The sequence below is a fragment of the Neolamprologus brichardi genome, chromosome 7, assembly GCF_056152115.1.
Source record: "Neolamprologus brichardi isolate AB-2024 chromosome 7, ASM5615211v1, whole genome shotgun sequence".
In the NCBI taxonomy this organism is placed as follows: Eukaryota; Metazoa; Chordata; class Actinopteri; order Cichliformes; family Cichlidae; genus Neolamprologus; species Neolamprologus brichardi.
The window spans coordinates 25728927-25751493 of record NC_142110.1 but is presented as its reverse complement, the minus strand read 5'-3'; the positions used below and the strand labels follow the sequence as shown (position 1 = coordinate 25751493).

General features: G+C 40.3%; 3 protein-coding genes across 5 annotated transcripts in view; 1 reads left to right on the top strand and 2 right to left on the bottom strand.

Moving 5' to 3' along the window:
* Positions 1–7662, top strand: part of bcar1 (BCAR1 scaffold protein, Cas family member) — a 46932-nt gene extending 39270 nt beyond the window's left edge. For all 3 annotated transcript variants that reach the window (XM_006782270.3, XM_006782271.3, XM_087843369.1), the window contains exons 6-8: positions 1298–2167; positions 3410–3499; positions 4509–7662. In XM_006782270.3, coding sequence (XP_006782333.1) covers positions 1298–2167; positions 3410–3499; positions 4509–5054 — 1506 coding nt within the window. In that variant the 3' untranslated portion in view covers positions 5055–7662. The remainder of the gene's footprint in view (positions 1–1297; positions 2168–3409; positions 3500–4508) is intronic.
* zgc:158868 lies at positions 6411–11816 on the bottom strand. Its single transcript, XM_006782272.3, has 7 exons — positions 11536–11816; positions 10633–10687; positions 10019–10215; positions 9659–9716; positions 8137–8252; positions 7727–7837; positions 6411–7121 (listed from the first exon to the last, which is right to left on the bottom strand). The coding sequence occupies exons 1-7, from the start codon at positions 11680–11682 to the stop codon at positions 7008–7010; spliced, it is 798 nt and encodes a 265-aa protein (XP_006782335.1). The 5' UTR covers positions 11683–11816; the 3' UTR covers positions 6411–7007.
* A 3260-nt stretch (positions 11817–15076) lies between these two features.
* LOC102798383 (anoctamin-1-like) overlaps positions 15077–22567 on the bottom strand; it is a 38551-nt gene continuing 31060 nt past the window's right edge. Inside the window, exons 22-24 of the mRNA XM_087843368.1 lie at positions 21831–22006; positions 20463–20568; positions 15077–19232 (exon numbers count right to left, since the gene is read on the bottom strand). Coding sequence (XP_087699494.1) covers positions 18984–19232; positions 20463–20568; positions 21831–22006 — 531 coding nt within the window. The 3' untranslated portion in view covers positions 15077–18983. The remainder of the gene's footprint in view (positions 19233–20462; positions 20569–21830; positions 22007–22567) is intronic.

Here is a 22567-nt window from a genome sequence, read left to right as displayed (position 1 = left end):
TTCCATCATCATCATCATCATCGTCATTGCTATGCAGAGAGCACTGCTGGCTTTGTGACTCTGGCAATGTGATGCTGTTGTGCTATTCAGACACACAGGAGCTCACTCTTCAGTTAATGGTCTCGACAGCTTTATTCATGCAGACCCACAACAGTGACAGACAGAGCCGCTGTGCTTGTGTGATATTAATCACATGCTTCGTTGGACAGTATGTTAAGTGGTGTATAATATATGAGGTTGAACTTGTGGTTATTTTAATAACTACTTTAATAATTCAAAAGGCTGCATCCTATAAGTAGCTGTGTGAATGCAGCGATACACTCACACACACACACACACACACACACACACACACACACACACACACACGCACGCGCGCGCGCGCTGTCTTACTTTTAAAATGAAAATGAACGGCTCCAGCTGCTGTATGATGTTGCAGTTATGATAAACTCAGGTTTATCTCACCAAGAAGCTCAACATTGTGTACAAACCCAGGAGTTTAGACATTAGTAGTGTATTAACCTCTTAAGCCCCAAGCCTACCTGATCTACTGCCCCAACGCCCCCGTATCAGGGGGCGTTGGGGCTTAAGAGGTTAACCTGACCTGAAAACAGTCTTCATTGAAGGCTTAACACAAAATAGTGTTTCAGTTATCGTTTATTCATTTTAGTCTAGAATCAATGTGAAGTTGTAGAGCCAAGTTGATAACAATTTCAACGAGCTAAGTAACCCAAAGATGTATAAAAGACATGTAGTCATATGTTGCATGCCTATAATGTGATGTGACTAGGTCGGACTTATTAAGGCTGCCATTATAAGTCGTGCCACGGCTGCACATTCATGCATGAAGCCTACACTTAAGATGCCATCAGATTAAACGAATAATACACTCCACTCTTGGCAGTAAATCCAGCCGTTATTAAAAGCTGCTGTTTAATCCAAGCTGTGACTGCTGTTCAGCTAGCGTCTCTGCTGTCTGGCATTGCTCGTGGTTTCTAATGAAGGGCTGCTTTGCAGGCCTGCTGGTTTTGTCAGTTTAACTGTGGATGGGTTGATTTTTTTTCCTACTCCTCAGTCATTTGCAAATAATTTTCTGTTTATTACTCCTTTTATTCTCTCTGTAATAACTTGTATGTATTGTTTTATTTATCTATTTATTTAGTCTTGTTTCCTTGTAAAAATAATAAGACCATCAATGCATGATTGTTTTACTGATGAAACTAACACAGTTAGCTTAGCACACAATCAGGAAATGGGTGACATTTTTATTCTAATGCTACGCTAATGCGTTTTGCAGGTTGTACGTGATGCCCAGTCAGCCAGTGAAGAGCTGTCCATGTCTTTCAAGCGGCTGTCTGCCTCAAGCACAGGAAGCACAAGGAGCAATCACTCTGCTTCTTCATTAGATATGGTTCCTGTCCGTGACACCACCTCGCTTCCTGCTCCTGGCTCCATTCCAGGGAAACCCCTGGTCTTGGAAATGGATCAGGCCATGGAACGTCTGTCTCGTCTTCAACAAGCTGTTGAGTCCAGTGTTTCCTTCATGATGTCATTCATCACAGGCAACTGGAGAAGCCCGGCTCATCTTGAAGGAAACCTCCCAGCCATTCATCAGGCTGCCGACAGGGTGCGTACCACTGTCCGAGATTTCTTAGAATTTGCCCGAGGCGCCGTGGCGAATGCTGCCCAGGCCACAGACCGCTCACTGCAGGCCAAACTGGGCCGCCAGGTCGGGAAAATGGAGGAGATCTTCCAGAATTTGATTCGACATAGTCAGAGCTTAGATGCTATTTCTTGGTCACACGCAGCACTCACAGCACCACCGCCAGGAGGGGATGACTTAGATCGACTGATCATGACGGCGCGAGGTATCCCTGACGATGCCAAGCAGCTTGCTTCTTTTCTCCATGGCAACGCTTCACTGCTCTTTAAAAAGACCACTCGCCAGCAGCAAATGCCTCTTCCTCCTATCCCAGGGGAGCTTAGTGGTCACACAACAGGATCTGGAAGTGGAAGCTATCAAGGAGGGGAGAAAGTGAACATTCAGTCACGGCCCCTTCCCTCCCCACCAAAGTTTACTGCTGCAGAAGAAGAGGAGGGTGTGGAGAGACCATATGAGACCACAGAGGAAGGATGGATGGAGGACTATGACTACGTACATCTGCAGGTACACACAGAAACAGATTTGAGCCCTTTACAATAACAGGAATCACATCTTAGCTTGGCAGTGTGACTGTATGTTTACATTAGCACATTTAGAAAATCCACTCAGATTTGGCACTGGTTGTACCAGAGCTCCCAAAGCTCCACAGAGCTGAGATACATCTGAAGCATCTGCCAATGATTCAGTTATAGGAGGCTGGTGGTAGAGAAGTTAGAATGGAGTGCCAGTCAGTGACAGCCTACGTATATAAATAACATAAGCAGAATTATATCAGTTCACCATTTTTCCTGCTTCTACAGCAGCTACTCACTACTGCTGGCTAGGAGTGTCCCAAGAGACTTACTGTTTCAGTAGTCGTCAGGTCCAGTCACTCGGCCATAATGGTTTCAATCATTGTTTGGTCTTTAAACTTGTCTGTTTGACTACAGGGACTTAATGTTTGCTGCACTTAATTCCTAAAACCCCCTGCATGTCCAAGACCATCACATGAAGCCTTGCTATGAGTTATGAGTGTTTCCCTGCAGAAACGAAATGTCACATCAAGGTCTGTGTAAAAAAATAGAGAAAGTCTCCTCTGTAATTGCAGCTTTAACTGGTACAAGCGTGTGAATGAATCTGCGTTTTCTGTGAGCAGCTGCTCTCCATTTCCTAAAACGCTCTGTGGTTTATGGGAGTCACAGTGGTGCAGTCGTTAGCACTGTCTCTCCACCAGAGAGAGAACTGGGCTCATGGCAGATTCCTACCTCTCCCTGAGCCCAGTTCTGGTGGAGGTTTCTTCCTGTTAGTAGGGAGTTTTTCCTTCACTGTCGCCAAGTGTTTGCTCACAGGGGGTTGACTGATTGTTGGGATTCTTTATGTATTACTGTAGGGTCTTTACCTTACAATATAAAGTGGGTAGAGGCAACAGATGTGATTTGGTGCTGTATAAATAAAACTGAATTGAATTGATCACACTTTGGTTCTGACCACTTACACAGCCATGACTTAAGAATTATTCTTTACTGTGTTTACTATGGTATGTCACATTGTTTGAAACAACACTTCTGGAAAAAATACCAAATACTCATTAAACAGTGAAAACATTACAAGTGAGGCTGTAAGACTGTGCTACACTTTTTCTAATCAAAGAAGTCTCTGACAAGTATTTTAGCAAGACTAAACAAAGACATGTTTTAGATTGAGTGGTGTGTGTGGGTGGGTGTACATGTAGTGTACTAACTGTGTGTCTATACGCTGATCTGTCAGGGAAAGGAAGAGTTTGAGAAGAACCAACGACAGCTGCTGGAGAAAGGCAACATTATCCGAAACAATAAGACACAGCTGGAGCAGCAGCAGGTACGTGTCTGTTGGACACCTCAGTGTGAGGACACTGGAGGAGCTGAGGATCAAAACACCGAGCTTCGGTGGACCATCTGCTTCTCCTTGCAAGCTGCCTCCTGTCTCCTACACTACACCTCTACCTTTACTGTACCTTACTGGTTCTTACATTTCTTTGACAAAGGCAGACCAAATAACAGTAAACAAGTAAACTGCTTCAGTGGTTCTTAATAACTGAGGGATAAATGACCTCCAACACCAGCTCTCTCACACACACACACACACACACACACACACACACACACACACACACACACACACACACACACACACACACACACACAGTACATTTGTTACAAAGTTTTGAACTGTGTATAAAATTCTTTTGATTTGGATTTGGATTCATCACTACAAGTGACCCACTGGAGGTTACACGTATGCAGAGTGCGAACTTTCACATGGCAACAATGAACAAAGGAAACCGACAAGCTTCGAACACAACCCAGATTTCAGAGCAAACGCCATTGCTCCAAATTGTGTACACTACAGCCCACATTCATTTAATTATTCATTATTTATTATACTCTGTGCACTCTCTGCCTGCAATTTAGACTCATCAGTTAATCTAACCTCCCTGATTTGTAAGCCAGAGTTACGGAGGACCGTGAAAATGCAGAGCAAATGTCAGACAGAAAGGCCCTAACTGAGCAGGACTGTTTGGTGCTCCAGCAGCCAGCAGTGTTGGCCAACATATGATTTTTCACTTTTAGCTGCTGCTTGCTGAAATAGAAAACAGTACAAGTTTTTAGTGGCAGCTTTTCTAGAAAGTAAAATCTGTCAGAGTTTGGTGGCTTAGTGTTTTGTGCAACCCAGAGCTTTAGTATTTAGTAGGTCAGTATTAACAGAACAGGCACAAATCTCAGAGAGGACTTTTGTTAAACAATTTAAAACAACTAAAAGAAATTCTAACTTGTTGTCGTTGCATATTCTATTATTAACTGTGTCTTTATTCTTTATCATCTTCCAGATTAAACAGTTTGAGCGTTTGGAGCAGGAGGTCAGCCGGCCAATCAACAACGACATGACCGGTTGGGTTCCATCCGCACACAACTCTCTGGCAAACTACCTGGCCCAGAACGGCTCTGGAGGCCCCGCCTCCTCCAAGTTGTGCCACGGTGACCGTCAGCTTATTCTCTTCTATCAAGAGCAATGCGAGCAGAACGTCACCACGGTGACAAATGCCATCGATGCCTTTTTTACTGCGGTCAACTCCAACCAGCCACCAAAGATCTTTGTGGCACACAGCAAGTTTGTCATTCTCAGCGCACACAAGCTGGTCTTCATTGGTGACACGCTGTCACGCCAGGCCAAATCTCCAGAAGTGAGGGCACGGGTAGCCCAAAGCAGCAACACCCTCTGTGAAAAACTCAAAGACATTGTGATCAGTACCAAGACAGCAGCGCTTCAGTATCCTTCACCTGGAGCCTCCAGAGAGATGACAGAGAAGGTGAGGGAGCTTGCAGGGTGTACTCAGCATTTAAGGATGGTTCTGGGACAGCTCTTAGTGATGTAGAGGCAGAGGGGGAGGAGGAAAACAAACCAAACAGTGACTGAAATATTCCAGAACCTCGGAGCAGCGAATCTTCCCAGTAACACTGGGCAGACAACCCTCTGTACCCCATACAGCACTAACTAGGAGAACCTGGAGTTTGCTGGATCACAAAGTGCTGCACAAAACCCTGAACACCCTTCAGGTGTGTGAGGAGTCCCGTGTGCCTCTACAGGATGAGGCTTGCTATCTCTTACAGTCCTGGCATGCATGGAAATCCTGAGTGATCCTGTCCTTGGGGTCTGGGACCCTGTTTCGGACCGGGAGCACCAGTTTTACTCCCATCCTTCGCTTCCTCCCTGTGCTGCCTTTCACTGGGACCATTTCATCCCATTTCCACTCTGCACTTTTTATTCTAGACAAATTGAAAAAAAAAAACATTTTCTTGTCAGTGGGCTGGGCCATAGGCTGTAAAATAATCAGTGTAAATATTTAAGTTACCTATGTATTCAGAAAATCAGAAAAAAGAAGACTATAGCACTTGCAGTGCATACACGTAAGAAAAGATGGGAACATAACTGTAGTTTTTAGACAGAACATCAGTAACTGTCATATTGCTATACCGTATAATTAAAATGTAATATGGCTCTGATTCTCGATCCTAATATAATTATTGTTATGGATGTGTAAATTGCAGATGATATGTATGACTCTGTGTTGTCGAATGTCGGAATGCTTTTCCATCCCCAATACAGGCAAACTTTCCAAAACCCACACAGGAGCACGCGCGTGTGTCTCTGAGCCGTCTGAGGCTCGCTGAGTTGTCCACTCTGCATTCAGTTCCCGCCGAGCACACAACGCTGCTGCCAAAACATGCCGACATAGCCGTGCAGGTGCGGGACTGCAGATGCGATTATTTCCACGCCATCTAAGATGTTTATTTTAATTTTATTTTATTTTTGAAAACTGTATGTATTTTTTAATAGGCATGTAAAAGTTAAAAGGAATGAAAGAGTTTAAAGACAGCAAATGCAATTAAACCTGCATTTCCTTTTCTCTGGTCTCGTCATATTGTGTATTTTTTATTAAATAGTTGAAAATGATACGTAGTGTCAGACTCACTACTGGAATTACCTGAGAAAATGCAGGCAGTTTGCACAGGTGTCTGTTTTGCCATAATTTCCTAATAACCAAAGATGATCTCAGTTCTATGTATAAACGTCAAAGGTCTCAGTCTGCTACACGTGGTCAGCTATCAGATTTCTCTCTCGGCAAGAGAAAATTAGTAGATTTTTTTTTTAAGGTTAAAGGAAAACTGTCTCGTTATATTTTTATGACATTCAAGAAAGACTAATGGGAATGTGACAGGTTGGGAACAAAACCGGTTTATCACTTTATTACAGAAGCAAACATGTAGAGTAAAATTATTTCCCTGTTAGCACTCATGTTTTTAATAATATCTGTTACTACAGAGCATTTGGAAGCCACAGCCTTTGTGAAAGACAACACAGACGCCTTAACAACCATCTGAAGTTCAAATGTTGTTCATTCCAGTGCTAATTTTCTCTGTATACCATCATTTCTATGCCACCTCCAAACTATAAACTGCTTACTGGCTGAAATGCTTATAGAGATGTTAATATGATTAATGAATCTTTACATATAATACTGTCTGAAATTTCAGATTAAATTTTATTCCTCTGTAGGAAATTATTGTCTCCCCGCAATGAAAACAGACAAATTTCTAAGCATGGCCAGATTATAGATCGTGAAGTCATTTAATTTCCTCTGGTGAACCGTGGCCAGCAGTTCAGTTTGCAGAAAGCTTCTAGTACATGTTAAAAAAAAGAAAAGAATAAAATGAGCTTAAAAAAATCTCCTCCTCAATGTTTTATTATCTTTATATTCGTGTATGCTTTTTCTCATTTGAATTTTAACCTGAAAACATTGTCTATTAGCCTGGTTTTGACATGACGGCTACCAGGGGATGGTGTTGCCCTGCCAGTCCAGAAGCATCCCTCTGTCTTTGTTGCTAAGTGACGATATCACACTAAGCATGCCAAGTACGCTGTCCACGGTGGTCAAAGGAGCCTGTGGGAGACAACAGACACACAAAAGAAGAAAGTCACTGGAAAGGAAGCGGCTGGATCAGAACAAGCTTTATGATTTCTAATATGGGGAAGGCTAACAAGCTAAACGCTAAAAATGAAGTTTATTTGTGTTTGCAGTTTCAAGATTAGAGATTTAAATGATCATTATTGGAGAAAAGGATGGTCGTGGTGTGGTGGTTAGCACTTTCATCTCATATCAACATTGATATTATGTAAAATGTAATTGGATTATCAAAAATAAATCAAAAAACAGAATCGGTGAGTGTTTCATGCTGTGTTTGTCTTTTTATTACTATGCTCTTACTTACCCTGAACTTACAATAATGCATCCAAATGTATAAATCTCCAAGCTAGTACAAGCAGTGATGTAATGCTAGGACTTACATTACGCTTGTCTAGTGAAAAGTACGATATAAGGTTTTACATAAGCACAGTACTTGTTTGACCTAAAAGGACTTTCTGGAATCTGTAACAGAGATTTGGTGGGTTTCAGCAAATGTGATTGTTTCATATGAAAGCTGTTTAAAGGAAAACCATAATGTTTAAATGTATTCACTGAATAAAGTATTTTAAAGTTTTCATCACGTTTTCTCCTCCCATCTCAGTTTGGACCCAGCCTGGGTGTATGGCTGTCACCACTATATTGTGAGTCTTGAAGTCTTCGGCTTGACAGCGAGTCAGCATGTTCAATGCTGCCTGATGACAGGAGAAAGAGCACATTTCTTTATTGTTAAGCCTAATACAAGCATATAAGTATTACACTTATTGAAATTATTATTAATTATTAATCAATACAGGTGTCTAAAGCCAAACAACTGAACCACATGATGCCTTAATTACTGCGTGTCAAGCTCCTTTCACTGAATCTGGTCTATGTCATTGAATCACAGTTACTTATTAAAATGTTAGTAAAGAAAAACTCTAAAATATAAGCACAGACAGAATAAACAAGTTTAGGAAGAAAGTCAGGATATTTGATTCTTTTTTAACAGTACCTTGCTTATTCTATAAGGATACATCTGTGCTGCTGAGAAGGTCTCTGGACATTTCTCTATGGATGAGATAGCCGTGGAGATGTTGATGATGGCTGAGCTGCAGGCAGTTTTATCATCTGAGACACAAAGTGGGACAAACAGGTTAGCATCATGACTGGGAAACGAAAAGAACTGTGTGTGAGGATAGTTTGCATCTCTGAACCTGCACCAACCAACACGTTCTGTGATGCAATCCACCTGTGAAAGAATTCAAATCTATTTACTTTTGTAAATGTATTAATGCAGAGAAAACGCTCCGCTCTTCTTTAAGTATAAGTGTCTAGAATTCTGCATATTCTGTCGTATTTTCTAGTCCTATTCAGGAAAGGATCTGGTGAGATTACACCTCTCTGCTGACAAACTGTGTGTGCCCCCAGAAGATCCGGAGTGGCTTGATGGATGGATATAATGGTTGTATTAATGTCTTTCATTCATTGGCAATTGAAGAATATGTAATTTCCTTGCTTTGAGCAAATCTTGGGTTTTTGGATCGCACTATGAAGCTCTGTCTGCTCAGTGTTGCAGCATTAGTCTGAATGTGAGCAGAGTGCAGCCCTGTACTCTCAGTTCATCCTGCTGCTTCTATCAGCAGTCAGATAATTAATAAACACCAATGACCCACTTCCACTGGCAGCCGTACGTGCCCATGCCATAATGCTCCCTCCACTATGCTAATAGATGACGTGGATGCTTCAGATCATGAGCTGTTTCTCTCCTTCTCCACACTTTACTTTTCCATTCCGGTACAAAATAATCGCCATTTAAACGTTACTCTGTCTCTCTTCTACAAGGTGTCTTTGTCGTGTCTTCCTTCACTCACCTCCAACCAGTTGCAGCAATTGGTTGGCCGCTGCTCCCTGACCCTGGTTCTGGTGGAGGTTTCTTCCTGGTTTTTCCTTCCCACTGTCGGCAAGTGCTTGCTCATAGGGGTTGTCTGATTGTTGGGGTTTTCTCAGTTTTCTCTGTATTATTGTAGGGTCCTTACTTTACAATATAAAGTGTCTTGAGGCAACCATTGTTGTGATTTGGCAATTGAATTGAATTGAACTGGCTTTGGGAGGTGGATAACTTGCAGCTAGGCAAATCTTCAACTCAGCTTTTTGTAAATTGAATATAATCTCATATTAACTCTTATCAGGCAAGCTAATCCCATTACTTCAATATGAAAGCTCAAATGGACCCCTGTACTGCCAAGCCAGGGTACCACTCACACATTTACAACACATTATTTTGTGCCTTTGAATTTTGCTTGCCATGCACACAATCACAAGTGGATGGATGCATCAGGAAATTTGGGCTTAAGTATTTTGCCTGCTTATAATTCAAAGTTATGGGGATCAAATCACTGACCTTCTGACCAAATAACCTAGTCACAGTTGCAGTGAGATGGAGCATGAAACCATAAGTATGTACTCACTCCACTGAGTTTTTTCCCAGTGATGGTATCCTACATTCAACATAACATGAAAGAACAGATACATACCACTGCCCTTTGCAGAAGAATCCCTCTGTGCTGCTTTTTTCAGGAGTGGAAGAAACATCTGAAAGTACAAAACTTATAGTTTACATGTGTGAAATTATAGCACATTTAAAAACTAAAATAAAATGAAAGATGTGAAATAAAAATGTGAAACTCCCATCAAATATGTTAAACATAAGAAATGAGCCTGTTTCAAAAATGTAATGTAAGGAGTAAAAAGTAGAGGTGTTTGTGTAAAAATCTGGGAAGTGAAAGTACAATGTTCTCAGAAAATGAAATACTCAAATGAAGCACAAATACCTGAAAATTCTACTTACATAACAAAGTATTTGTACTTCCCACCTCTGCAGAGAACAAACCAACCTTTGCAATGGTAAATGGTCCGACCACATTGGTTTCATACACCTCCATCATGTCGTTTTTCTTGGTAGCAGATAATGCTCCTGACAAGGCCGGTTTCCTAATACCAGCATTGTTGATAAGGATATTCAACCCAGCATCCCCGATCTGATCTTGCACAGCCTGCACAGCAGCTGAGATACTTTCCTCATCTGCAACATCTACAGGTAGATGCATAGAAATACACATCATAATGACCAAGGTCTTTTGAATGTCAAAAAACTGTGGAAGATTATGAGTTTAAAAAAAGGTTTCATTTCTATGTATGTATTTGCCTTTGAATCTCAGATTCTCAAGTGAATATTTCAACACTTCCATTATTATGTGAGAGGCCTGGTGAGATTAAAGTAAGGCACTATCAAAAACCTGAGTGCACCCGTAGTGGAAAGGTTCTCAGATTTTAATAACTAAGTTATCATTTTTTCTGGGAAATCAGTGCATAGACTCAGCAACACTTCCAAAATTCACTGTCTGTGAGCCTCCAGTGTTTTAGTGTCATAATTGGAAATGTTTCAGCACACATTTGGAAATGGGGTTGGAAGTGTATGCAGAGTTAAATGACGGCGGATTGTTTTTACCTAGCTTGATTATAGTGATCTTTCCAGGATGTCGGGTGGTTAACTGTCTCAGTGCCTGAAGGGAACAGAAAGAATATATATAAATATTTATATTGTTATTCCATGAAATCACGTATATAGCCAGTGACTCACAACAGAAATGATTGATGTGCATACAAATCTAAGGCTTGTCCTCAGGAATTCCAGATTCTAAAGCAACAGTGTAAGGAGAACGTGTATGTACAGTTGACATGTTAACTGTCAATAGCAAATGTATTGTCCAACAATCTGTGACTGAAGGGAAATAAATGAACAACTTGGAGAATGCAGCAACACTTAAATTGAGAACACAACTAATGCACACCGATTTGTTGCAGACCTCATGTACACTTTTCACTGTTTCGTAGCGATCAAAACTGACATATCAAGTTGCCTTCAACAGCTTTGTTACATCTTTTGCTTCTGTGCTGAAAATGGAGCCTGCAAGAGAAGTTTTGCAGCCAGACCCCCGTAGAGTTAGCTGTGCTACACCGTCACACTTTGAAACCAAATGAAAGATGTTTATACCAAATTTGTTGACTATTTTTGGACTATTAGGTTAGCTTAGGCCTTGTAAAATGAAAATGGACCCCTCTTCATACTTTCATGACTTTTTTATGTTGTATTCTCATAATTACAAGATGATGTTATGATAAAGTTATCTGCAGATGTTGACAATAACAACATAACAATTTATTTACAATACAAAGCAATACAAAACATACAAGGCGCTTAAGGTGACTGTTATTGTGATTTGGCACTATATAAGTAAAATAAGTGAAATGAACAGATGATACACAGACAACCTTCACATGTGTGCATGTGAGGGTTGCTCTAGCAGTTGATGTGAGAACCACAAGAAGCATTTATGTGTAACAGTCTCACCTCAGTTCTGCTTCCTTCAGGCTCTCTGGAGCAGGCATAGATGTGAGCCTCTTGTCCTGTCGTCTCTGCCAGCTGTTTCACCAGCTCCAAACCAAGGCCTCTGTTGGCCCCTGTCACTAAAATGTTCCCTTTCAGTTCCACTGGCATGTTGGCTGATCTGCTGGTCAAACAGTAGCTCCTGCCTGACTATTCTTTTGAGAGTAACTGAGCATGTGTTAGAGTGCTGCTGCTGTTGCACCATTTAAGAAAACACCTTGTTCTTCCTTTTATATGTCGAAAACTCTGTGACAACATACAGTGGCTTGCAAAAGTATTTGCCCCCCCCCCCCCCCCCCCCCCCCCCCATTTTGTCACATTACAGCCACAAACATGAATCAATTTTATTGGAATTCCACGTGAAAGACCAACACAAAGTGGTGTACACGTGAGAAGTGGAACGAAAATCATACATGATTCCAAACATTTTTTACAAATAAATAACTGAAAAGTGGGTGATTGGGTGTTTTGTCACCCATTCCATTACTACTGCCAGCCAACACCAGAAAACCTATAGATTTTTATAAGCCAGTTTACAGCTTTTTCTTTTCAGAGTGCATAGTTAGTGATAGGATTTAAAGTATCCAAATGATGTACATTAAAAATTATTAAAAAGACTGTAATAGTGTCAAGACTATGAATATGTGGAAAGTGTGAGGTTGACCACTGCTGGAGAAAGATCAAGTTACCCAATGGCCAAACACAAAAAAAGAAGAAATGGCCTCTTCCAGTCTTAGAAAACACAGTTTTGACAGAATCTAAAGTGAAAGATGTACAGTAATGAAAAAGGGATCATCTCAGTACAAAGACTTAAGAAGACTAATGTTTAATTTGTAATATTTATTACAAGATTACAAGGTAACATTATTATTATGTTCTTGTCAGTGCACATGCCGAAAGGTTGGATGTCCGAAGAGAAAGAGGAATTCTGGAGTAAGCTGGGAGAAAAAAGTTGTGGCTTTCTTACCTAATGCTCTCTAGTGTTTCGCCAGCAGAGCCAGATATTTTCTTCAGACTGTTCAAAAATAGCATTTATGATGAAATTGCTGAAGGGACAAGCTTTAAAGTGAGGACAAGCAGTTTTGAAGTCAAATCTGAATCTGTCGTCAGAAGTTTATTAATAAATTTCAAAGTGTTTTCAGCAAGGGCACACAGTACACCTGGCCTGGCGAGGCAAAGCTGGAGTGTCGGACTGCAGCTTGTCGGTCTGGTGACTCAAACAGGCTCTCCTCCACACTGTCCTCATTTATAAAGTGCTTTACGAAGCCGGACATTACAGCTAACAACTGGATTTTCAGTGCTGCTAGCCAAATAGGAGGAGTCAATTACTGCCAAAGAGACAGACCGTGCAAGTGGAAGTATATCCTCAGTTTCTTAACATAAAACTCATTGTTGCAGCAAGTGGGGCAGCACAAATGTAATCCCCTTAAAGTGACGTTAACTAATGTAAGTTTATTTGCCGCAACCAACCAACCCGGTGACATAATGCTCTAAAACGACTCCCATCAGTTCATCTGCACGTAGCTGGATTTGAGCAGACAGTACGTCTCTGAACACCTCAGACGTCATTCGGCTGCTTCTGTCCTGTGTTACATCATCAATAAACACTAGTGTCCCAGTGCCACACGCTCAAACCATCACACTGTTTTACAAATGATGTGATTTGGATCGTGAGCTGTTCCACACCTTCTCCATACATTTTTCTTGCCATCATTCTGGTCGAGGTTGATCTTGGTTTCATCTGTACAAAGAATGTTTTTCCAGTACTGTGCTGGCTTTATTAGATGTTTCTAGCAAAGTCCAATCTAGGCTTTCTATTCTTGAGGCTTATGAGTGTCTTCCCCTTTGCAGTGAATCCTCTGTATTTACTTTAATGCAATCTTCTCTTTATGGTAGATATGCTTACCTCCCGGAAAGTGTTGTTCATTTTTATGGCTTTTAGGGGTCAGAGGTTTTATGGCTTCATCCACCACAACTGTGTTCCGTGGACGTCCACGTCTTTTTGCATTACTGAATTCACCAGTGCTTTCTTTCTTTCTCAGCATGTACCAAAATGCAGATTTTCCCACTCCTACTGTTGTAACAATTTCTTTAATTGTATAAACAGTACATTTTACTATTGCAATGTAATGTTTATAAGGTTGGGGGAACCTGCAGTCAGCTGATACTGAGGAAGTCACTTGATGAAACATTTCTTCCACTGAAAATGCTACATCCAGATTAACAGAATCAACCTTTTGGGATTTGGATGAAAAAACTGTTTTAAATGCTCCCAACTGTGGGTCACCACATGTACATGCCCAAGTTGTGACTGGGTTGCCCCGAGCAAATAACGTACTGCCAGACCCCGTAAATTTTACCTTGGTAGTCATCAGCGACAGCTTGGAGACTGGGGCCTCAGGACTCCAACAACTGGAACAACTGGACTCCAGCCAGACTCATCTGTAATCTTTTATGGTGTTCTCTGCTGGGGCAGCAGTATCTCCACTGGGTAAGGGAAGAAACTGAACAGGCTGATCAAGAAGGCCAGCTCTGTTCTGGCATGTCCTCTTGACCCAGTGGAAGGATTCAGTGACAAGACGATGCCACTGAGCTGTCATCCCCATTAGACAACACCTCCCACCCCTTGCAGGTAACCCTGACAGCACGGGGTGTGAGTGACGGTGCACCCAGAGTGTGCAAATTGTACCAAACTGCAAAATACTTAGCTATGCCTCTAATGAAACCTCTGTTTGCTCTGTTTCACTTCTGCAACATCAGTCTTTCCACAGGTAATACCCATATGTTGATTCATGGTTTTCATCAGTTTTCAGACTACTGCAGCATATTTTAAAAGGGGTTATGTGCTGCAAAAGACAAAAAAAGGGTTATTCTTCTGTATTCAATCCTCAGGTACTGCTGTGATGCTTACACCTATGACTAAGTCCGACTTTGCTAGGTGCACTTGTTCAACTTTTCATTAAATCGAATATCTGATCAGTCGATCACATGGTAGCAGCTTAGTGGATTTAGGCATGTAGACATGGTCAAGACGATCTGCTGAAGTTCAAACCAAGCATCAGAATGTAGAAGAAAGGGGATTTAAGTGACTTTGGCCAAGACATGGATGGTTCTGCCAGACAGGGTAGTCTGAGTATTTCAGAAACTATTAATCTGCTGGGATTTTCCCAAACAAATTTATAGTACAAAAAAGTACCATAAAATATTCAGTGAGCAGCAGTTCTTTGGTCAAAGAAGAGGTCAGAGGAGAATAGCCAAACTGCTTTGAGCTGATAGAATAGCAACAGTTATTCAAATAACTACTCAACCAAATTGCAACCAAGGTATGCAGAAGAGCATGTCAAACCTTGATGTTGATGAGCTACAGCAGCAAAACAACTGCTGCTTCTATCAGCAAAAGACAGAAAAAAACTGAGGCTTTTAGTTGCAAGCTGAACAACAGAACAACAGAACAACAGAACAACAGAACAACAGAACAACAGAAAAACAGAAAAACGTTGCCTGGGTTGAGTCTGAATTTCTGCTGCAACATTCAGATGGTAGTGTCAGAATTTAATGTAAACAGCACGACAAACTGATCTCACCTAATATCCCAAATCAACAGTTCAGGCTGCTGCTGGTGTAATGATGTGGGGGTATTTCTGTGCTACACTTTGAGCGCCTTAAATGATCTTTAACACCACAGCCCACTTGAGTATTATGGCGGACCATGTCCATCCCTTCATGACCCCAGTGTACCTATCTTCTGATGGCTCCTTCTAGATTAATAATGCAAAGAAACTGAATGTTTTCAAAATACACTTCTCAACCCATCTGCCTTCTCTCTAGGTCCTGAGCACTAAAGACACAAGTATTGCTAGAGACTTTGGTAGAAATTTGGATTCTGGGAAAGTTCTTAACTCCTGTTGACTGTAGAAATTGATTGACTCAGGTGGCAGAGTAGGTTGCCCACTAATTGGAACTTCAGTGGCTCATTTCCAAATCCTCCTGTGCTTATAGATGAATGAGATGTACAAAGTGCTAAAACTGAGTACAAAAGTGTTATGTAAGTACCAGTTCATTTTACCAAAGACTTGATTTTAAAAGGAAGAAAAAAAATCAGGTTAATAGTTTTACTTAAGTTGCTATATAGAGGAGTTGTCCATTAAAATGCAACAAAGACCAGTGTAGGTGAAGCGAATGTATAGCGGTACCTCTTTTAAACAGTTTTGAAGCAACCTGTTTGCTCTGAGTTTCAAATATCAAAGAGTAGATTTACTGAGCCATAATCAGCTGCTAACAGGAGAATTTCAGATATTGCATGCTGTAATGATTAAATGCAGAGTGGTGTATACATTCAACTTTCAACCCTTTAAAGGCAAATTTATCTTACATGATGCATACAATTTGAGACTTCTACATAATCAGTGTAGACCTCCAAAACTGGAGGTAACAAATAAGTGAAAAATGAAAACAAATATATGCAAATTAAAATTTCATTTCTTAAGAAATTGTCACAAGGATCCTCAAAAACTCAATTTTCCAAAAAAATTAAAATAATAAAAATCACAAATTGGGCTTTAAAGGTTTACATATCCTAAACAAGGCAGTCTGAGAGTGAACTGCATTGGAGTGAGGTCTTCTTTAAGATGAGGCCTGATTACACAGGTCTGCAAAAGAAAATAAAAATGATATTTTAGGGTGCTGAATCTAAAAATGATCTCAATTTCCATCACATACAGTGTTTTTGCAAATCATGAGGAGTTTACATTAAAAAAAAATCACAACAGCAATGAAAAAAATCAATATTTTATAACAATTAACTAATTTTGCATAATTTTTCTGAGATTCCTTACCACTGAACAAAATAAATCTGTTGGGATGTCTTGAAGAATGGGACATGGACCATCTGAGCTCCTCACACCGCGAACTCACAGTATCCGCCCCCTTCTCAATTCCTCACATTTTTTATTCTCTTGCTCTTAGAAATCGTTATTGGATATGGTTTTTTGACTCAAGTATAGGATACCAGATTTTTGGAATTTTAAAAATATTTTTCCCAGTTTCAGAGAGTAAAAATCTATAACAAACAGTCAAAAAATCCTGTGCAGTTTTTTGGTTGCAGACCTGTGTTATTCAAGACGACACATGTGAGGAGAATTTTAAAAAATCAATTCTGGATTTAAATTTTGTTTCATACAGCGAGTTAAAAATGTTTTCTCTTATTATTATTATTTTCTAACAGCAGGTTGTAAATTTTGATTAGTCAGTTTAATGAAGTTTCTATATTGATTTCTTTGAATTCACATTTTCTGATTCTAATGTGTATGCTGGTAAAAAAAAAAATTATGCACACAATTTGTCATCATTTTTGTGCATATTCTAACATTTGTGAGTATTTAAAGGATTATATAAAAAATTTCAGCTGTAATGCATGTAAGAATGAATACACTTTTACATTTTGATTTACAAAGTCATTAATTTGAGTACACAATCAGACATTCTTAAGCACATAAATACATTTGAGGGTGCACACATGTAGGGTTGCCAACTCCCTGAGAAATAAATAAGGGACACCTCGTGGTCAGGCGACCCAGTTGTCTTCACCCTTCCCAGTGTGGTGAACCGTTTTTTGGCTTCAGTAGAGGCATTATTTCAGCTTTTGCTCCCGTTTGTAAACCCACTTGTTCCCATGATTACGCATCATAACTCATCATCATTATTCATCTATGTATTACTTTTATGTATTACTCATCTATTTGTTGTAATCATCTATCCTTGCAGTTGTTTATTACACAAAATAAATTATATTATCACACTTCTGGCCACATAGCGCTGATATTCACTGCACATGCCCATTTTAACCTTAACCAGAGGGTTTAAAAACAAACAAACCAGTGTTTACATACCATATCTGCTTCTGCCGTGGCCTGGTGGACAAAAATTGGTTAAGGGTTCCCCGAGCTTTCACGCCCCATCATGTTCTTCATGTGCCCACCATTAGAAGCATGCCTATGGAAAAAGTGCGCCGGCACACAGTGCAGTGCACTTTATAGGTGTTATCGTGCACTTTTCCAGCCAGGTGTTTTCCTTTTCCCATTCTTCCCTGTACTTTTGCAGCCTTTTTTTCTTTCTCTGAGAGGAACAAACATTGCTGGTCTAATGCTGGGCTTACACTGTGCGATTTTTGGCCCATTTTGAGCCGATTTTTTAGTCGTGCGACCAATTTGGTGGCACGATGATTTTGGCCTTCATCGTGCATCGTGTAGTATACGTGGGGTGACGAGAAGCGATTAACACCTCACGACCAGCTCCCGATCATCAATCGCTCGTGAGGGTGTCACCGCAGCCGCTCACACTGCTCACGCGCAAACACGTAAACGTCGGTGAAAAAGACGGAGCAGCACGGCTGTGCAGCGTGTGATCTGGACACAAGCGACGGAGGCACAACTTGTAGAACTTTGGAAAGCTCATCCGAGCCTTTTCGATGTGGCATCACCAAATTATCACGACCACAACAACCGTGTAAATAGTTGGATTTACATTGCTGCTCAATCACAGCTGCCTGATCAGTGTTTTTCATTAGCAATTTAGCAAAGTTGATGGTGGTGTGTGTCTGTGTGAGTGAAAGACAGAGAGGAAGAGCGAGCGACAGATTTTCTGTTATAACCTTCATTTTATGGAGGCACAGTGTGACTCAGGTCGCATCAGAGCATCGGGCGGTATAGTGTGAGACCCTGCATCGTGACCTACGAACTTATAACCCATGCGAGCCAATCGTGCAGTTTGAAAATCGCACAGTGTTTGCCCAGCTTCAGGTGTACTGTCGTCTGAGACTTGCACCGCAGTGTCGGCGTTTGATTCCCTGTTGGCCATGCTTTTTGTTGTGGTCATCTGTTGTCTTCCGGTATTTTCTCCGCAAGCGACCTTTCCTCAACCAATGAGATGAGCGGTAATCTGAATTGTCATACTCGAATTGTCATAAGTGTGCTGTCAGCTCATTGGTCACAAAGCAGGAGCGGGGCTGAGAATTATGTTTTCAAACAAAGCGTTAATTACATTAAAACTTATAGACTACTTTTGATTCTCACTGTATTACGGGACAAAGTGCGTCCCTTTTCAGCTCAATACCGGACGTGTACTTTTGTTTCTAAATACGGGACGATTCCGTTTTTTAAGGGACGGTTGGCAACCCTACACACATGGAGTGACAGTTTCACAGCTCAACAAAAACATGCAACATATTTGGCCACAGATTTAATTTTCTCACATCTCTTTGGCCAACTGCTGTCCCAGTTGTTGGAATGTTAAGAATATTAAGAAAAACATACAATTTAGTCTGTCCTGAGAGAGAACTACTAGCAAGCTTCGACATGCTAACAACAATTAAACTAATAGCTACTAGCTACTAGCCATAGCTGCTAGCATGGCTGTTAGAAGCTTTTGGTGCTGTTGGTATGCCGTCGGGAGCGTGGGGGCGCCACTTTGCTGTTGTTGTGTTTGCTGCAGTTTTCCTTTCCATCTGTTGAAGTGCTGCTGTGAATGATATAGCTCTTGCCCTGCTCTTCTTTCATGAACAGCTCTACCAATAAAATCTTCTCCTTGTGCATCTGCAGGCTGATATCTTTTGGGATGTCTGGGATTAGCCAGTCAACAATGTCATTCATGAGCATCACAACGTTCTGTCAGAAAGAAATGAAAGAAATGGGACAACTCAGCAATTTTTCTTCTGGTAAAAACAAAAAAATAATCTCAGAACTTCCACAGTTTGAATCCCCAACATCCCGTAGGTCACATGCTTTTATGTTTTTCTAAAATTTTCAACCGTTTGGCATATATAGTTCATTTTAAATCAATTCAGTTCAATTTTATTTATATTGTGCCAAATTACAACAGCACCAAGGCACTTTATAGTGTAAGATAAGAATCCTACTATAATAAAGAGAAAACCCCAGCAATCAGACAACTCCCTATAAGCAAGCAGTTAGTGACAGCAGGAAGGAAAAACTATCTTTTAACAGGAAGAAACCTCTGGCAGAACCAGGCTCAGGGAGCAGCAGCCATCTTTCAAAACCCGTGAGGGTGAGGGAAAGAAAAGAGAGCAGAGTGAGATAGGACAAAATGTTTCAATGGTTTTGGCCTTGACTAACCATACTAAAATTCCTTATACACTATATGGACAAACATATTAACTGGAGCGTTCCAAAGCTCCTCTGGCACTAACACAAACACAAAACTGTGCACCAGGAGATTCAGTAAGTTTCCATGGCTGAGCAACTCCTGTGGGTGTAATGTGTTGGTGTCTCAGTACTTTTGTCTATCTAGTGTTTGATATTCAACTGTGCAACAAGTAGAGAGGGGCTGCAGACCTCCACTGTTGTAACACGTCCCTGTATCTGCATACCAAGTGGTTAAATAAGAACATTTGTGCCAGACGCTGCAGGAGAGCAGTTACAGACTCCACCAGAAAGTGGGATTTTATTTCAACTCAAGGACAAAAAAAAGTATTAATTTTTGGAAAATGGAAAACTGCAGAAGACCTTCAGTAGAGGTTTATCATTAGGGATTTATAGGAGGGCAGCACAGTGGTACAGGAGGTATCAGTCACCTCACAACAATCAGGTTCCTGTATGTTCTCCCTGTCTCCTTGAACTGCCAGTTTGAGTAGACTTGACTTTACTTTTCAGCTACAAGTAAGTTCCTGTCCATGGACTATGTGATCATTTTCTCAATTTCTGGTTGTTCTACTCAACTGTGATGTTTTATGTTGGCTGTTATAATGATATGTCGGTTGTTCTGACCAGACCCTACGTCAGAATCATAGTTCAGCACCTCTCTTTAAAAAGTATGTGATAATTCAATAAAATAAATTCATAAGAACATTACTAGTAATTGCTTTATGTATTACCTACCTGGAAAACAATAACAAAAGCCAGACGGACAGCCAGCACTGCCCAGAATTCCCTGGATAGCTCATATGGTGTGTTTGACCAAGGTGGTTCTCTGTAGTCTTTATACCTTAGTGACAAAAAAAACAGGTATCACATTTGGTCACAATTTAACACTCAATTTTGAGAAGAAATTTGGCAAAACCAGGCCAGTACATATAATACATATAATCTATCTAAATGATTAGATAGGGATAATTTAGAATGTAGTGCAATCTCCCAGATGTTCCCCTCAACATGTGTTTAACAAACCAGAAACTCCCTGACAGTGTTACGTCCCAGCAAGGCCTGCTGTGATTTTGACCCTCTATCGGTGTGTTGCCATCTCTCCTGCCATAGGTGCCACCCTTTTTCTATGGCTGTCTGTACACAGCAATTAAGCTAGAGGACTTAAAGCAAGAGAAAGAAAGAATAATCCAACATTTTTTTTTTGCCAAGTCCATTAGCGTTAGCATTGTCAGCACAGTTCTATACCAGCTATATTATTTCTTATATACTTATTGCTTTTCTGTGTCATGAAAGTGTCTTTTTTAACTTGCTAAATCACCATGGTAACTTCTGCTGGACACACAAACTTATCTCAAACTTAACATGTTGGTATTTGAATTCCGCTTGCTGTCTTTATATATAGTTTTGGTTGCATGTTTCTATGGTTTACACTTCCAGTGCCAGCTTTGTATCCTTGGTCTCTGTTAAGCGTCAGTCCTTAGTGTTTCCTTGCTTTTCTTTCCTCTTTCTGTGCCAACAGCTTTGTCACCAGATTCTTTTTCGTTTTAGTAATATGGTAAATGGACTTGTTATGTAGCACTTTTCCAGTCTAGTTTAGCAATTAAAGTGCGTTTTACTAAAAGCTTATTTGATGATGATTTTCTCTAACACTAAGTGCCTTATCTAACATTCACATACACTCACATTGGATGCATTGAGGCTCAGTACCTTGTCTGGGGATGCTTCAGCATGCAGACAAGAGGAGTAATTGCAATGGATTGAAAAGCTTGTGCAAGGATTACAGAATGGCACATCTCTGGGCTTAAGAGTTTATTTATTGAAATAAATAAAGACCAAAATAGCTTCCTTCATTGTAAAGCACTGTACTCATTTGCATTTTATTTTGAAGTCATTGTCAACAATGACTCAATTAATAACCTGAATGCTGGAGACACTGATTCACAAATGATTTAAAAATCATCTAAAATCACTGATTTTCTTTTAACTCACAAATAGGTTTTTAAAGAAGCATAATAATAACTAAACTTTTAGAAATACCTATTTCAAAAGCTTTTACATTTATTGAAATGTTATGACAGTTGTAACCTGAGAATAATTTCCTACCTGCATATTACAACAGGGTGTGATGGATCCATGGGTTCTTTGCCATCCTGGAAGTGGCTGACATTAAAATAAGACAGTGTATGGTTGACAAATCCATGCATGGAGCCATCAGGACTGTACATGTACTGGTAAACCATCCGAGGGATGAAGTCTGACGTGAAGGAGATAACGAATGCCTGGAGCAGGGACATAGGTTTGGACATTAGAGAGAGAAAAAGAAGTGTGGCAAATGGAAACAAATATGAACTATGTGAACTGTAACTACACACAGGTTTAAGTATACAACCAACTGGAATGTTGTAGCTGCAATACCAGCCATACTGCTTTATTTCTTTATTTAAAAAGATAAAAGTAATGTTTCCTTTTGAGTATGCACTTGGCATCGAGCAAAACATAGCTTTATCTTTTGATAGGGCGAAAACTCCATTAAGCTGGAAATGCAGAAAGACAGGCCAAAAAGAAGAATAAAAAACACAATCTACAAAAGAGATAAGATAATATAAGCACCATATAGCCAGCATGTGAGTGAATATTAGTTTAATGTGTATAGTTCATAAAATCAATCAAATCTGAGAACATTTCTTACCTGATCCTCCCAGAACTAAGTGATTGTTTTGAAATAATAATAAAATAATAAAACTTATCTATTGAAACCAAATTTTTACATTCATACGATGAAAACTGAGTTACAAGCCCTCATACGGTAAAATGGTTGGCTTTTAAGTCAATTTTTTAAA

What these genes read in the sequence shown, in the direction of transcription:
- zgc:158868 (XM_006782272.3), bottom strand. Translation starts at nt 11,682, where the DNA reads ATGCCAGTGGAACTGAAAGGGAACATTTTAGTGACAGGGGCCAACAGA. An exon ending in TTCTTCTGCAAAGGGCAGTG is followed by an intron (nt 8,253 to 9,658) that starts GTATGTATCTGT and finishes TTTGTGTCTCAG; the next exon opens with ATGATAAAACTGCCTGCAGC. An exon ending in ATCCTTATAGAATAAGCAAG is followed by an intron (nt 7,838 to 8,136) that starts GTACTGTTAAAA and finishes TCCTGTCATCAG; the next exon opens with GCAGCATTGAACATGCTGAC.